This window comes from Ailuropoda melanoleuca, chromosome 16, assembly GCF_002007445.2.
Source record: "Ailuropoda melanoleuca isolate Jingjing chromosome 16, ASM200744v2, whole genome shotgun sequence".
NCBI lineage: Eukaryota > Metazoa > Chordata > Mammalia > Carnivora > Ursidae > Ailuropoda > Ailuropoda melanoleuca.
This window is the reverse complement of record NC_048233.1, coordinates 83,850,642-83,865,796: the sequence shown is the minus strand read 5'-3', so window position 1 is coordinate 83,865,796 and position 15,155 is coordinate 83,850,642. Positions and strand designations below refer to the sequence as shown.

At 55.3% G+C, this 15,155-nt stretch overlaps 3 protein-coding genes across 4 annotated transcripts; 2 read left to right on the top strand and 1 right to left on the bottom strand.

The window, feature by feature from the left end:
- The first annotated feature begins 1,170 nt into the window (after positions 1-1,170).
- TMEM262 (transmembrane protein 262) lies at positions 1,171-2,720 on the top strand. The gene is made up of 3 exons (XM_011221590.3): positions 1,171-2,257; positions 2,364-2,463; positions 2,570-2,720. The coding sequence occupies exons 1-3, from the start codon at positions 2,084-2,086 to the stop codon at positions 2,644-2,646; spliced, it is 351 nt and encodes a 116-aa protein (XP_011219892.1). The 5' UTR covers positions 1,171-2,083; the 3' UTR covers positions 2,647-2,720.
- On the bottom strand, positions 2,693-7,038 carry ZFPL1 (zinc finger protein like 1). 2 transcript variants are annotated; one of them, XM_002916652.4, is made up of 8 exons: positions 6,878-7,038; positions 6,434-6,543; positions 6,029-6,140; positions 4,426-4,619; positions 4,249-4,321; positions 4,029-4,175; positions 3,655-3,778; positions 2,693-3,146 (listed from the first exon to the last, which is right to left on the bottom strand). In XM_002916652.4, the coding sequence occupies exons 2-8, from the start codon at positions 6,533-6,535 to the stop codon at positions 2,960-2,962; spliced, it is 939 nt and encodes a 312-aa protein (XP_002916698.1). In that variant the 5' UTR covers positions 6,536-6,543; positions 6,878-7,038; the 3' UTR covers positions 2,693-2,959. The 2 variants fall into 2 exon arrangements, with proteins under 2 accessions (XP_002916698.1, XP_019652466.1); XM_019796907.2 differs by lacking the exon at positions 6,878-7,038 and adding an exon at positions 6,722-6,803.
- Positions 7,039-7,133: 95 nt separating this feature from the next.
- Positions 7,134-13,153, top strand: LOC100470170 (sororin). The gene is made up of 6 exons (XM_002916653.4): positions 7,134-7,294; positions 7,500-7,594; positions 7,673-7,738; positions 7,818-7,853; positions 11,044-11,481; positions 11,652-13,153. The coding sequence occupies exons 1-6, from the start codon at positions 7,249-7,251 to the stop codon at positions 11,730-11,732; spliced, it is 762 nt and encodes a 253-aa protein (XP_002916699.1). The 5' UTR covers positions 7,134-7,248; the 3' UTR covers positions 11,733-13,153.
- The last annotated feature ends 2,002 nt before the right edge of the window (positions 13,154-15,155 follow it).

Genomic DNA, 15,155 nt, shown 5'->3' with positions numbered 1-15,155 from the left:
TGCTCCCCCTGCTTGTGGTCTCTCAAACAAATAAATAAAATCTTAAAAAAAAAAAAAAAGGAAAAATAACTTCAAAAGTTCTATGTCTTATTATCCTGTAGGACATCAACCAGTTTTGTGTCTAACCTAGAATGATACTCTTAACAGTCCCCTTTATTTTTTTTTAAGAGATTTTATTTACTTAAGAGAAAGCACAGGAGAGGGAGAAGCAGACTTCCCACTGAGCAGGGAACCCGACACAGGGCTTGATCCCAGGACCCCGAGATCATGACCTGAGCCGAAGGCAGCCACCTCACCAACTGAGGCTCCAGGCGCCCCTCTAACATTCCTCTTTAAATCCCCATCCAAATCCAGGTCCCCAAGATGCACTACCACCTTACTGAGGCGGAACCCCTCACTGATGGGTTAATATATCTTAGTTACATGCTTATTCCAGACCTAGCATGTTTTTCACTTTTTGCAAATTATACTCTGACAATACATGTGGTACGGTGCTCTATAATACTTTTTAAAATTGTGCTTGTGTGTACACATGGGTATGTGAAGTGACATCAAGAAGGGACCCAAAAGATGCCCCCTCACCAAACCGTTGAGGGGGTTACCTGTTAAGTAGGTAGGAGGTGGGGGAGGTCATTGCCGGTTCCTCTGTGTGCTTGTGTGTTGTGCGAATCTTGGTTCTCTGTATGCTTGTGTGTTGTGCGAATCTTGGTTCTCTGTATGCTTGTGTGTTGTGCGAATCTTGGCTCGTCATACGCTACTTGGGTAATTTTTAAATGGCGTTGAGCCAGAAGCCCTAATGTATAAAAGTTCATTTGTATTCACATGAGAACAGAGGTGCGAACAATGGTTTCAATAGTGGGCCAACGGCTAAGCACTGGGGGGGTCACCCCTATAATGTGTCAGAATGGGGAGTCTGAGGGACTGTGATGCCTGACACTGGGCAGCAAGCATGGATGTGGCAGGAGACTTCGGGCCTTGGCTGGACCTTCAACCTAACTTCTGGGGCAGACAGACAGGACACCATGGGGGTGGCTGAGTTCAAGTTATCCTTCTTCTACTCTAGTTCCTGGGAGTTTCGTGTCCCTCCACCACCCCATCTCTGCCCATTTTTCTGGGTGATACTGAGAGTCCTCGAGTTTTCACCTCTTCCACATATGGAAGAAATGTTTTCTTGTTGCTTGTCAGTGTCCCTGCCCAGTCACAGCCTGGGGAGACCTGGATCTTCATCTCAGTACTGCCTCCCTCCCTCACTGGCCATGAGCACCTGGTCTGACACGCCCTCTCTGTACCTCAGATTTGGGGGCAAAATGGGATTTATGCCACCAACCTCATCTGGGACTCTTGGAAAGGACAGGGGTGATGGATGTGAAGTGCTGAGTGCTTGAAGGTGGCAGAGAGGGGAAAGCTGGTCAGCATCAGGTCCTCGGACTTCTGGGGGAGGATGGAAAAGCCAGTTGCTCTCTGGGCCATGCCTAGGGAGGGCATGGGGAAGGTCCCAGGACAGCTGTGGGGAAGCTTTTCTCTCTTCCCTTCGCTTCATTCCTCTCCATTCGGGAACAGAGCAAATCCCTGGACCTTGCCATTCAGCCCAGGCCTCCCTCACCTGGGAATGCCCTCCAGCTACAATCCAGGGCCTAGTCTCTCGTTGGCCTCAGATTTGCTGTGGACCTAGGACATGCCCTTCCACTTTTCTGCGCCCCGCTCTGTAGAAATCTGCCCACAGCGCCTCTTCTGTGGGACCGTCGACTCAGCAAGAGGACATGCACGAGAGCGCACAGTGTGCACGCAGGCAGGACAGTAAGGGACACCTTCCCTTCGTCAACACTCCTGCTGGTCGTACCTTCAGCCCTCCGTCCGACCTTCTGTAATCTGGAGCTCCCCCGGCCACCCACGAACCACTCCTGTATTGGCTGCAACCTGCCCGTATTCTAGAATCTTGTCCCCTCCTATGCCCTCATGGTTCTAGCATCCCACCACAATTCCGGACCATCCACTCTAGAACCAGAGGGGTCCGCTGCTTCTCCCGAACAGCGCTGGCTTGCCCAGGTTCCACCATCTGACTGGAGTCTACGCAGCCCCCACGATGCGGTGGCGGGACCGGCTGGCTGTGCTCTTCTTCCCACAAGGCATGGTGCTGACTGCGGCTGCCTTCACGCTCTTCTTCATACACCTCGGTGTCTTTGCCAGCGACGTGTACAACTTCTGCGTCACCCACCACTATGACCGCATGAGCTTCCACTACACGGTCGTCCTGATGGTAGACCGGGGCCAGGGCTCAAGGGCTGGTCGGGGGAGGCCCAGGGGCTGATGGAAAGCCCGCTGGTGTCTCAGGGGGCCACTCTCCCACCGGATGGGGCCTACAGTTCACCCAGGTGATCAGCATCTGCTGGGCCGCCATGGGGTCACTCTACGCTGAGATGACAGATGACAAGTTTCTTCGGTGCTTTGCCCTGACCATCCTAAGTGAGTGGGGGAGGGGGTCGTGCTAAGGGGGAACGGGGAGCTCTGAATCCCCAAGATGTGGCAGGGAGTGGGCAGGGAACGCTGACGGGCTCCCTCCTCTGCCCAGCACTAAATGGACTCCTGTTCTTCAACCGCCTGTCCCTTGAGTTTCTGGCCATCCAGTACCGGCAGGAGAACCACTGAGGCCTGAAGACTGGGTTGAGAAGGGGGAAGGAAAAGGAGGCTTCGGTGTTTTAATAAAGTCTGTTGTTTATTTCCACCTGTCCTCTCCTTCGTGGGGAGGAGGGCGGGAGGCTAGAGACCCAGGGAAAGCAGGTCAACACAAACATTTGACCTGCAGGGGCCCCAGGCCCAGCCAGCTGCCGCGACTAGTGGACTTGACTGGGCCTGGGATCTTAGTGTCTCAGGCTTGAAGAAGAGGAGCAGAAAAAAAAGTCCCCAGACCTCCCCACCTCAGAGCCCCAGGTCCTAGGCTGGCCCGGCTACAAGCAAGGGCTCAGGAGGGACCCACACGGATGTGAGGGTTCATGAGCGGGTCCAGGTTGGGATCGCTGTCAGCTGCAGCTCGGCCCAGGCGAGACATGAGCGCGAGGAGGGCCAGGAAGCCCAGCAGCCCCAGGAGCAGCAGCAGCCCTGCCCGCTGCAGCAGGGTCAGCGGCCGCTTACGAGACCCAGCCCGGCTCCTGGGGGGACGAGGGGAAAGTCAGGTCAGGTTCCCAATCCCTGACGGCCGCTCGGCCCGGAGAGGAACCCCGGACGTGACACTTGTCTTCCGGCCCTGGTGCCACCACTCCCGAGCCTTGCTGCTTCGGGTGTGCGGGCTCGTCCCTGCACCCGCTTGTGACACAGGGGACCGTGCAGCTCCAACCAGCTGCGGCGACAAGTCTTCTGGAAACTAGAATCTGTCAGGCTGGTAGAGTCACTAGGCTCACGTACTGTCAGAGCAGGAAGGGGCCTCAAAGAGCCCAACCTCAAGCCTCAGTTACCCAGCAGGCAAGCAAACGGCCCTACAGTGGAGCAGACTCAAGACCTCCAGAGCTGAGCTGAGGCCTCTCTGCACAGCCAGACACCGGGTACTACTGTTACCCAGACGAAGCCCCTCTTATCATGCAGTCGTCGTGCCTGGGGCCGCTGGCTCTCACTTCCTCTCCTCCCCCTTCCCGGCATCCGGGCCCCCCTGACCCTGCATACCTGAGCAGCTGGGCCAGCCAGCCCAGGGCAGGCCGGCGACGGTACTTGTCGTCATCACAATCTCCGTGGAGGCCTGGTGAACGGTCATCATCCCGCGTGTCATACACCTTCCTCGGGGCTGAGGCTGCAGGGGCAGAGCCACCGGTATCCACAGGCTCAGCGAAACTGGCCTGTAGCAGGGTGGGGAGTGGGGAGGGCGGGAGCTCCTTGCCCTCTCAGCCCGACAGAACATCTCAGAATTGTGGGGAGGTAATGTCTCTGTTAAGAATGAGGAGTGGGGCCCCCGGGAGGGCCTCTGGAACCCTGAGCTCCCCCCGATGAGCCACCCCACTCCCTCTCTACCCTTCTCTAGACTGGCCAATTCCCTGGCTCACCGTGAGTCAAGGGCTCAGGATTGCCCATGTGGATCACTGTGTGCTGCTCGGGCCGGCTCGGGGAAGCGGGGGGCCGGGGGACTTGGCTGTAGAAGGATGGGGCAGCAGAGGTGCTGGTTATCTCCTCCTGTTCAGGGGTACCACTGGCTGTGGCAAGGAGAGAGAGGTCAGCAGAGGAGGGAGGCAAGGGCCCCCAAGGGCAGTGCAAACCCCCACTTACCATTGAAGCTAGACCAGTCAGAGAAGTCAGAGGTGTTGAGAGGCTCGGGTTCTGGGCTCACCACCTCATCGATCTGGAGGGAGGAGCCTATGTCACCAGCCTGCCCAGAGCGGTCCCTACCCACCCATCTGGCCCAGGTGGGACCCAGGGCAGACGGTCAGACAGACAGATTCTCACCAGAGGAAGGCCCAGTCCTGCCCGGGCCCAGTTGACCGTGGCCAGCTTCTCTCTCAGTGCGGAAGCCACAGGGCCAGCCAGGTTGGTTGGGGGGAAGATGGGGCCACTGCAGGTGGGGCACTGGTAGCCAGCAGGCGCTGTGTTTCGGGGCAGCTGGGCAGCACGTTCATTGAGGCAGGCCCAGTGGAAGAGGTCTTAGGGCCCATGAAATAGGGGAGAGAGGCATGAGGAAGACGACACTTAGGGCATCTAGCCCAGCAACAGCCCCTAGCCTGCTACATGGACGTATGAACACACACACACACACACACGCACAAGTAGGCCCACAGCCTTCTCCTTCCTGTCCTCACTGAGGTCTGTTTCATCAGTGTTCCCCAAGACTTCAGCCTTCTTGGCCACCACTACCTGACTCAGTCAAGGCAGATGCTACCAAGATCCCCAGTGCAGTAGCAGGGAGAAGCCCACTAGGATGGGAAGATGTCAGCGACTCTTAACATGAGTCCTCTCTGAACATGTGCACTCATCACAAGCTCCTCAGGCTACCAGCTCATCAAGAACAGTTTCAGAAAAAGCTCCTAGGGGGGCGCCTGGGTGGCTCAGTCGTTGGGTGTCTGCCTTCGGCTCAGGGCGTGATCCCAGCGTTCTGGGATCGAGCCCCACATCAGGCTCCTCCGCTAGGAGCCTGCTTCTTCCTGTCTCACTCCCCCTGCTTGTGTTCCCTCTCTCGCTGGCTGTCTCTCTGTCAAATAAATAAATAAAATCTTTTTAAAAAATTAAAAAAAAAGAAAAAGTTCCTAGGGGCACACAGGTACACGTACTCATGTACACACCCACAAGCACAAATCCACACGTACTTGTATACGTATAATGAAACACAAGTATCATCCCCTGCATGTCCACTTGTGGGCACACTAATTCCCACACATACACATCTATACACTTGTGCTTGCTAAAACTCAAGCACTGTCACCCACACATTCTCCTGCAGCCCCACAACACACCTGTGTTCATACGTTCACACACATTTACCCATTCACTCATCCACAGGTACTAAGGTACTAATTAACACATGTAAAGTCATAACACATTAAATTCATGCACATATACGCACACGCTCATCACACTGAGAAGCACACGCGGAGCTCTTTTGCACCAGCTCCTTCAAAAAATGGAGTTAAGCGTCTCATACCAGAGTCAAGTCAAGATCATGACATGTGACTGCTGACTTCTTTTAGCTGAATGTACTGTGAGGAACTCCCTTCCTCTCTGTGTAACTGGAATGGGTAACAGATCCCAAATGTCCAAAAGCCTCATGCCTTCAGCTCCCTACTGGTCCAGCCAGTTACTGCTCACAGCCAAAATGATACCCCCAAGTTGGAATGGCTCTCGCTCAACCCTCAAAATGGGCAGGTAAGAAACTAGGAGCTTTAATTTTTAGGGAAAAACATTGAGGCCTAGGAAAATGACTCGCCTGAGCTCACATGGCAGGTAAATAACATAGCAGGACTAGAATTTGGGGATCCAGCCTCCCAAGCATGGGGAGATCTCATTGCCCTGCTTAGAGAGGACCTGGAAACTGGTCACCAAGCTGGGCAGGCCTCACCGTAACAGACGAGGCGGGTTGTCTCCCGGTTGGCAAGGGGTATGTTGCACAGGCGGCAATTCGGATTGTAGTCGCTATCTTGGAGCCACTGCAGATAGGACTGGACGATGCACTGGAGTGGGAGAGAGAGGTCACAACGCGGGCCCATCGCCGCAAGGCCCAGCTGCTTCTTTGTCTCTCATCACAGGGGAGAATCACCCTTTCGTTTGTTCCATCAATATACATTTATTGAGCAACAGTATGCCAGAGTCTCTTAAGGGCTGGAGATAGAGCCGAGCACAAAAGATACCAAGTTCCTGCCCTCCTGGAACTTCATTCCAAACCCTGGCCCTTCATGAAGTTGGAGGAAACCAATACGGCCTGCCCACCCACTGCCCTGCTCAGCCCCTCCCCTGAAGGCCCCACCTTGGCGTGATTGGCTACCAGGCAGTGCTCGCAGACGTTGACCCGGTGTTCGAAGCAAAACAGATTGGTCACCTTCCTCTTGGGGCACTTGCAAAGTCCCATATTCGACCCTGAGGAAGGGGTCTGAGTTGACCGAGAGCCAGGTTCTGGTGTCCCCCACTACAAACTCACAAGCCCAGATCGTTTCCACTCTTAACTCCCCTAAACATCTCTCATAATCGCCCCAACCCCCAACTCCTGCCCACGGTCCCTCTACATTCCGGGCCACGCCCCCCGTACGAATCCCACCTGCGGTGACCCCTCATTCCTCCTGGATTCCGCCCCCAGCTGGGTCCCTCTGCGAGTCTCCCATATCACCGGCCCCGCCCCCAGGGGCTCCGCCTGAGCCCCACCCCTCCAAGCCCCGCCCCCACCTTCCACACAGACCCCTCTCTCCGTGTTTACCGATCGACCGCCCCACCGGTCCCGACGGGGGCGAGCGCTGGGCCGAGGCGCGGAAGGACAGACAACGCGCTCAGCCGAGCTCCCGCTCTGCGCTCTCTACCTCGGGCCGCTCCGATTATCCCTCCGCTGCCACGTCTCTTCCGGGTGCGGCGCGCTCTGATGACGCCAGCGTGCAGCTGGCCCCGCCCCTGTGACGCTGTACGAGAAGACCGCTGAATGGTAAACGGAACACAGAGGCCCGCCCGCCTTGCGTCACTTCCGCTTCCTCCAGGCAGAGCGGGTAATTCGAACGTTTAGGTCTCCGTCGGCCCTCTGGGTTGGCGCGAGCTCCGGCGGCAGAGACGGCGGCCAAGATCGAGACCAAGGCTAACATGTCCGAGAGGCGAACGCGGTCCGGAGGGGCCGCCCAGCGCTCTGGTGAGCGGAAGGCGCGTGGGAGCCTGGGGCCGAGCCGTTTGAGGGACGGAGCCCCGTGAGGAGGCCCTCCCCCCACCGCTGTAGGAGGCCCACTCCCCCGGGAAGGAGCTTGTTTGGGAACCTTCTCTCGCTCACTCCTGAACCTGTTCTCTAGACTCTGAGGCCTAGAGTCTTCCCCTACGTCCTAACTTTTTTCTCTTCCCAGGGCCCGGGGCCCCATCTCCTACTCAGTCTCTGCGGAGATCCCAGCGGAAATCGGGCTCTGATCTCCCGAGCACCCTCCCTGAAATCTGGCCCAAGGTGAGCCCCGGCTTCCTCAGTTTCTGCCCCAGAGGCCGCTGGACTAACGTGGAGCTCATATTCACTCCTCTTTTCTAGGCACCCCATGCGGCTCCAATCAGAAAGCCCATCGTTTTGAAGAAGATTGTAGCCCGTTCTGTAGAGGTGAGGACTGAGAGAGGGTTTGTGGGTTGGGAGCCAAAATTGGGGGTGGCTATGTTATCAATTCTTATTGTCTCCACAGATCCCGCCTGTCCATACGCCTCGAAGGAGCCCAAGGGTGAGTTCATTTTTATCTGCTTAGCGGGTTGAAATCCAGGGCATTCTAGAGATGGGCCAGGATGTACCGGCTGCTCACACCTGCCCAGGGAGCAGTTTTGAGGTACAGATCTTCCTCCACTTAGGACCGGGGGTGGGGGGGGGTACATCCTGAGAAACCTATCATAGGTTGAAAATATCATAAGTCAAAAATGCAGTCTATATGCCAAATCTATCAAACATCGTATTTTAGCCTAACATGCCTTAAATGTGTTTAGAACGCTCATATTAGTGTGCAGATAGGCAAATCATCTAATACAAAGCATATTTATAATGAAGAGTTGAATACCTTTTAATTTTTTGAATTCTGTGCTGAAAGTGAGCAACGGAATGGTTGTAAATTTATCAGTTTATCCGCGTGATGGCATGGCTGGCTGGGATCTGCAGCTTGCTGCCACTGCCACCATCATGAGAGAGGATCTTACCACGTATCACTAGCCTGGGAAAAGATCAAAATTCGAAGTATGATTTCTAGTGAATACATATCAGTTTTGCTCCACCATGACACTGAAAAACTTTAAGTCAAACGATCATTAGGTCAGGAAGCATCTGTATTTTAAAACAATTTGCCTTTGGACACCTATGTGCATTGCCAGTCTCGCTCACTCCTTGTGGATTTCATACGTTTAAGTCTTGATTACTGATATTCTCTACTGTCTTCCTATAAGACCTGAGCTGTGTCCTAAGTATTCCTTCTCTCTAGTCCATCTCAGTTTGTGAGAACAGGTTGTTGTAAGATAACTGTACAGCATTTTTACTGTTTTAGCAGAAGTTTTTAAGAATGTTCCGTGAGCAGAAAACCTGTCCCTGCAGATAAAATAAGTGAGAAATGGTAACTGCGTTTTAGAAGCACAGGGAGCTTACGTCAAGTGGGGAGAAAGACAGATGAGCAAGTGATAACAGCACAGCGTGCTGAGGACTACAGTAAGAAAGTACTAGATGTTATGAATTATGAAGGCACCTAACGCAGACCAGCTGGCCCTGGGGCGGTTTAAGAAGAAATATTTCAACCGAGTCTTTAAAGACAAGTAGTAGTGTTTGGGCAAAAGAAGCTGGGTTGGCAGACACCTGGAATTCACAAAATCCCGAGGTCTGGAGGACGGTGGGTTGTTCGGTGTGTCTGTGGCGGATCTTGTTAGGGGATGGAGCACGCTGAGCCAGAAGGCGTGATCGCCACACTCAGGAGCTTGGGCATCGTCCTCGGCACCGTGGGAGCCTTTGGGGAGTCTTGAACCAGGTAGTCACAAAGGCATGCTTGCGTGTTTCTGAAAAAAGTCTCTCTGGGGTCTGGGTGGAGACTAGGGTGGAAACAGCCTGCTGGGGACCCCAAGACCAGGTAAGGAGACTGGACAGGAACCCTGCAGCGAGATGGCAGAGGTCTGAAGTAAGGTGAGGGCAGAGTGATGCTCCGCCCTTCCTCTCATCACATGACCTTCCCATCACACAGTACTTCGCTGAAAGGACACGTCCCGGAAGGCTTCCCTGACCGCTTGTGCCCCGTCACTGTCCTGTTTCTCCGTGCAGTTCTCCTTAGACCTTCTCCATATCTGAATGCTCGCATGTTGTCCTGCGGGCAGGCACTTCTGCCTTCCCGTGGTAATCAGTCGTTCTTGTGGGTTGAGCGATAGTTTGATGACTTTTTGAGTAAAAGAAGCTGCAAAGGACTTGGGGGACTGCTTGGTGCAGGGGATGAGGACGAGGTCGTCAAGGCTAACCCCTGCTTTGCGCAGCTTTCCTTTTACTCAGACTCATTACTAAGCCTCAGATCGCCTGTGCTTGTAGCCAGGAAGTGTCTCTCTGGATAACCAACGTCATTCCTTCTGTTAGACCACAAGAGTGACCGAAATTGTCCTGTTTCCTATGGTGTCTTGGTTGCCAGAAAGCTCAGGGCCGCGTTTTGGGTTCATTAAGTCAGTGAGTATTGAACACCTGTCCCACACAGGGTTCTGTGGAAGGTGCTGGCCAGAGGCCGGGTCAGCCAGACAGCTGAAGATTCCTCCTCTCAAGAAGCTCATGTTCTCATCAGGGCGATAGGTGACCAGCGTACAGGAGAGCTTGTGGGGGCGGACGTAAAGAGCAGTGGCCGAGCGGCTGGTCCCTGTTCTGTGGTAAGAAATGGCTTCTCCGAGGAAGCAGCATTTGAGCTGAGAGTGGAATTTTAAGGAGCCAGCATGTGAACCTCTTAATACACATATGAGACTAGGCCTTTCCCCATTCACAACCTTGCCGTGGCTCCCTGGGTCTCAGAGCAAGGGTCTCCATGGGCCTCCCCTTCCAGTGTCCTACAGAAGGCCCTCTAGCAGACCCCGTTTCCTCTCGACCCCATCTTCAGTTCCTCTCCTCACTTCCTCTCACCTCTGGCCTTGTTCCTGTACCTTTCCAGGCATACCCGCACCTCAGGACCTTGGCACCTTCTGTTCTCCCTGCCTACAACACTTGGCCTCCATGTGACTCACTCCCTCACCTCCTTCAAGTTCTAGCTCAGACAGCCCCCCAGTGAGGCCTACGTTGATCTTCACCTACTTAAAATCCCAACCCACCCGCAGTGCTATCGCTCTGGTTTTTTCCAAAGCACTTAACACTTCTAACGTGCTACGTGATTTTTCCCTGTTCATTACCCGTTTTACCGCCACAGAATGGAAGCTCCCTGGAGACAGGGCTGTTTCATTCCCAGCTGTGCGCCCAGTGCCTAGAAACTACCTGGAACTGGGCGGGTGACAGGGAAGTGGTCGCTGACTGGACGGACATGTTAGGAAAACCGTTGCCAGCTGTGTGACGTGGACCAGAGGGCCCAGGTGGAAGCAGGCAGAGCAGTCAGGTCTAGGTGATGGGTCTAGGTGATGTGATGGGGGCTTGAGGTCAGCAGGGGAGGCTAGATTCTGGTCCCTTTTTGTTGGGAGGCAGAGCTGACAACATCCCGTGGTGAGAAGTCTCCTTGCATTACCAGAGTGGGCTCAGAAGCAAGGACAGTTTCTTCTTTTCTTCTCCTCCCCACATCTCTCTCAAGGTCCGATTTGTTGCCTGATCTGTCTTCTCTTTTCCTTTTAAAAGAGTCCTATGGGTCTTTCCACTCCAAATCTCCTCGGACCTTTCTGGAAGTAAGTAATAACCGCTAACTAACAAGGAGGCGCTCTCTCTCTGTCCCGGTGCAGATTGCTTTTTTCTTGGAGAAGGAAAACAACCCTCCTAGCAAGGAGCCTGCTAAGGAGGACCTCTTCAAGGCACGTGACCTACCCATCACTCCCACCGCCACCCCGGTGCTGCACCCCCTGAATGTTGAGTCCAACTCCAGGGCAGAAGAGCTGGACGCCAGGGACTTGGAAATGTCCAAGAAGGTCAGGCGATCCTACAGCCGGCTGGAGACCTTCGGCTCCGCCTCCACTTCCACCCCGGGCCGCCGGTCTTGCTTTGGTTTCGAGGGGCTGCTGGGATCAGAAGAGTTGGCCCGAGTCTCACCTGTGGTGTGTTCCAAGTTAGCCGAGGCCCCCAGGGTCCCTGTGAAGCCCTGGGCCCCAGATACAACTCTCCCCGGAATCTCCCCGCCAGCCGTGAAGGAAAAGCGCAAGAAGAGAAAGGTGCCGGAGATCCTGGTGAGTGAGGGCCAGGGCTTTGCTCCACTGTCGCACCAGACGTGCCGGGAGGCCGCCGGTCTTGGGCCGGCCTGGGGCTCAGTGCCTGCGGGGTCTGGGTACGAGTGCTCTGGCCAGCATGCCCCCTTCTCCCTTTCTCACTCACCTGCCCCCTTTTTCTCTCCCCCTAGAAATCGGAGCTGGATGAATGGGCTGCGGCCATGAATGCGGAGTTTGAAGCTGCTGAGCAGTTCGATCTCCTGGTTGAATGAGATGTGGGGGTGTCCCTGGCCATCCTCTCCCCTCTCCTGTACATAGCTCCTCCTCCCCATGGGGAAGACGCTTGGGGTCCCCTCCCGTGGCCTCGTGCCCTGTACGTAAGCTGCTGCTACGTGAGGCCTGCGTTCCTCAGGGCTCGTGCGCTGGCAACAGCCGTCTCAGGAAATGGGGCTCGCTGGGCCTGGCCACGCACTGCTGTCCTGTGTCTGGCCTGACCCACCAGCCTCTCCCTGCCTCCCAGCGGAGCCTCGCCACTTTCCAGCTGGGCCACACACTAGGGCGTAGGAGTTGCTGGTGCAGCCAGAGGAGGGGAGAGGGCTGGGATTGCTGGTGAGTGGGGACCTGGGCCGTTGTTGGGAAAGGCGGCTACTCTGCACCAGCCAGACCCCAGCCCCGAGGCACAGCGGCCTCAGGCCTTCCCCCTGTGTTGTCTTCCATCGGGGTCCTGGTTCCCAGCTACCAGCCTATTTATGTAAAGAGGCTTGGGTTCCCTCTTAGATTCTGTAGATGAGCCAGGAGAGAACGTGTGGGCTGGGGAGAGTTCTGTCTGTGAGAGGAAGACACTGGACACTAGAATTTTACATGTTGAAGTAGGGAGGAAGCCTTGACTCGGGTCTCCGACCGGAAGCGTTTACTCGGAGAAGCTGTGTTTGATCACTGTGCTCCGCTGTTGAGATGTTCGGTTAAACGCCAGGCGGCTGGGGCACTGGCTGCTTGGGGCAAAGACAGTGCATGTCCGGGTGTGGCCGTCAGTTGCTGGAAACTGAGGCCCGGGCCTCTGGACCAGACACCTGCCCAGGGAAGGGGGTTGTGGCCCGAGGTGCCCGCTTGTCACTCATACCTATTTCTTACAAAACCAAGATTCTACTCCACTCTAGGGGGGAAACGGGTTGTACGGCCCTAATCCTTATCCTAGACCTTCTAGCTTTCTAGCTACCCCCACGCCCGTGCATCTTCTGCGTTCCCAGGGTCATGGCAGCAGAGGCTGCGAGGAGTGTGGCAGGGCTGATGGGTAGCAGAATGTCGGGGAAGATGCGCTCGTGCTCGGTTAGGGGACTTGAGACCCCAGGGCAGGCCTGGCGGGCACTAATGAGAGCCCTTGCGAGGCCTGGGAGCCCGGGGCTACCTGTTCAACGCTTCGTGCTTTGTCAAACCCACTCTGGCCTCCAGCAAGTCCCCTTGCCCGGGGTGGGCGCGGATGCCCCGGAGTTGGACAGCTGAAGAATTCTCGTCCTTGCCGGCAGGTGGGGCGGAACTCCTGGGAAGTGTCTTAGTCCTGCAGAGTCGGGAGTCACCAGGTGATGTGGAGTTGATGTCATCGTTGCAAATTCTCTCTGTCCCTGAAAAATTAAGACTGTGGAATATAAGGAAAAATTGTGTTGCTGTTGTTTGAATAAAAAAAATCCCGATTAAAGAGTTTCTGCTTATTTGAAGACTGTTTTAATCGAGGCAGTGGCAGAGGCGAAGGTGGGAGGCCAAGGAAGCCAAGCCTTCTTTGGGCTGTGTCACTAGGGTTGTCCCCTTGTATGGGGGACTGCCAGCCTGGCCTCTAGGAGCCCTGTGATCACTGCTCTGCCCTCACATCAGGTTTTTTCTGTGCAGTCCCATCTGCTCCCATAAGGTAGGGCTGCCTGCAAAACAGGCCTCCGGGGAGCCCCAGCCCCTCCGTCTGGAATTCTCCCACTTGGCTCAAGGAGGCCCAGGGACATAGGTGCCAAGGCCACTCACTACTTCTCAGGCAGAAGCAACCAGCATCCCCCCTGATGATCAGTGAGACGGGCTCGGGTCTGTCACACTCTCAGCCATGGCACTGCTGGCCCCTCTGACTTCCCCTGAAATATCAGGACACCCAGGTTCAGTCCTGGGCCCTCTTTCCAACCTGCTGGCTCTGCCCAGACGAGGACAGGCTCTCTGGGCCACGCTTTTGCTCATTCATGGCCAGTCTTGATCTCCATCCCATACCTCCCTCCTGAGCTCCGAACCAGAATCTAGAACTGTTCTCTAGAACTACATTTCAACTCAGAAGTCCTCTCAAACTCAGCTCATCCACCAGCTCACCTCACCTGTGCTGCCTATGCCACCGGCATCCCCCCCACTGACCTAGCCACACAATCCGGGAGCCCAGGGGTCATCCGCAGCCCTACCCTCTCCCTCACCCCGTCCCATCAGCCCTAACCTCAACAACCCTCTGCCCCACAGCCATTGGACAGCACTGGCCTCCTAGCCACGTCTCACCTCCAAACTGTCTACACTGCGGCCAGACTGTTTCCTAGAAGACAAAATATGATTTGTTTCTCCTTTGCTTAAAACAACCTTCGATACAATTCCATTTCTGGGTGTAACACCCAAAAGAATGGAAAGCAGGGTCTCAGAGAGATACAGACCATCAGTAGGCTTCCTTTTGTGGTGTAACCGAGTCTCCTGCACTGCACATGTTCCCTGGTATTCACCGTGTAGACACCTGTCACATGGAGCAGGGTGTGCTTGCCTCTCCATTCCCACGATCTTCAGCTTCCCGCCCCCAGTGTCTCCCTCATCCCTCCCAGTTAATGGCCCCAACAACCCACACCGAAACGCACAAAGTTCGCCGGTGCCTTCTTGTCCCCTGGGGGCCATGGCCCAGGCCCCCTCACGCTATGTCCCAGCGGGAGTGCCCTTTGGCACTGGCCTGCCGCAAACTGCTCCCTCTTTTGGATTGCTCTCCTCTTGCCAGGATCCCCCACTTCTTGATGCTTAACCAGCACGTTCGTGGTGGAGTCCCTGGAGCTCTGAGCCCAACGTGTGGCTCCTTTCTCTCGTGGCCGGGGCGGTCTGTACCAGCTTCTGTTCAGGCACCTCTCCCTGCGCTGGGGTCACCTGGGAACCTGGGGCCTCCCCCGGCCCTGGGAGCTTCTCCTGGGCAGAACCAGGTCACGCTCACCTGTCTGTATTCTCAGGACCCTGCGGAGGCGTGTCCCCCAGACAGCCGTTGGTCAACCAGAGTTTCCTGGGAACCATTAACTGCACAGTGAACTGCGCTCGATCACGTTCATGCCATGGCTTACTGATCTTTTCTTATATTTGGGCCCTTTAGCCTGCTTCCAGTTTTTCTTCTTGGTGTAAACTGACCTCTGTGTAAATTATTTTTATTTCCTTTGGAGTCATGTCTTTAGGCCTAGTTACCAAAGTGATGTTACCAGGGGCAAAGGTCCTGGTTAGTTCCGTAGATCTTGTTACCCACTGCCAGCTCCCCCTGGGACAAGTCAAACCCGGTGATGTGAGCATTGGTATTACCTCGGAGCTCAGTGAGTCCCCAGTTAGGCAACCCTCCCCCACCCCCACAGGATATCGCCAGCCACCAAGATCCTGTTACCATCGTGTGGACAAGAATTACAATATTTTAGTCCATCTGGAAAGGCTCGATGTACCGCCAAGAG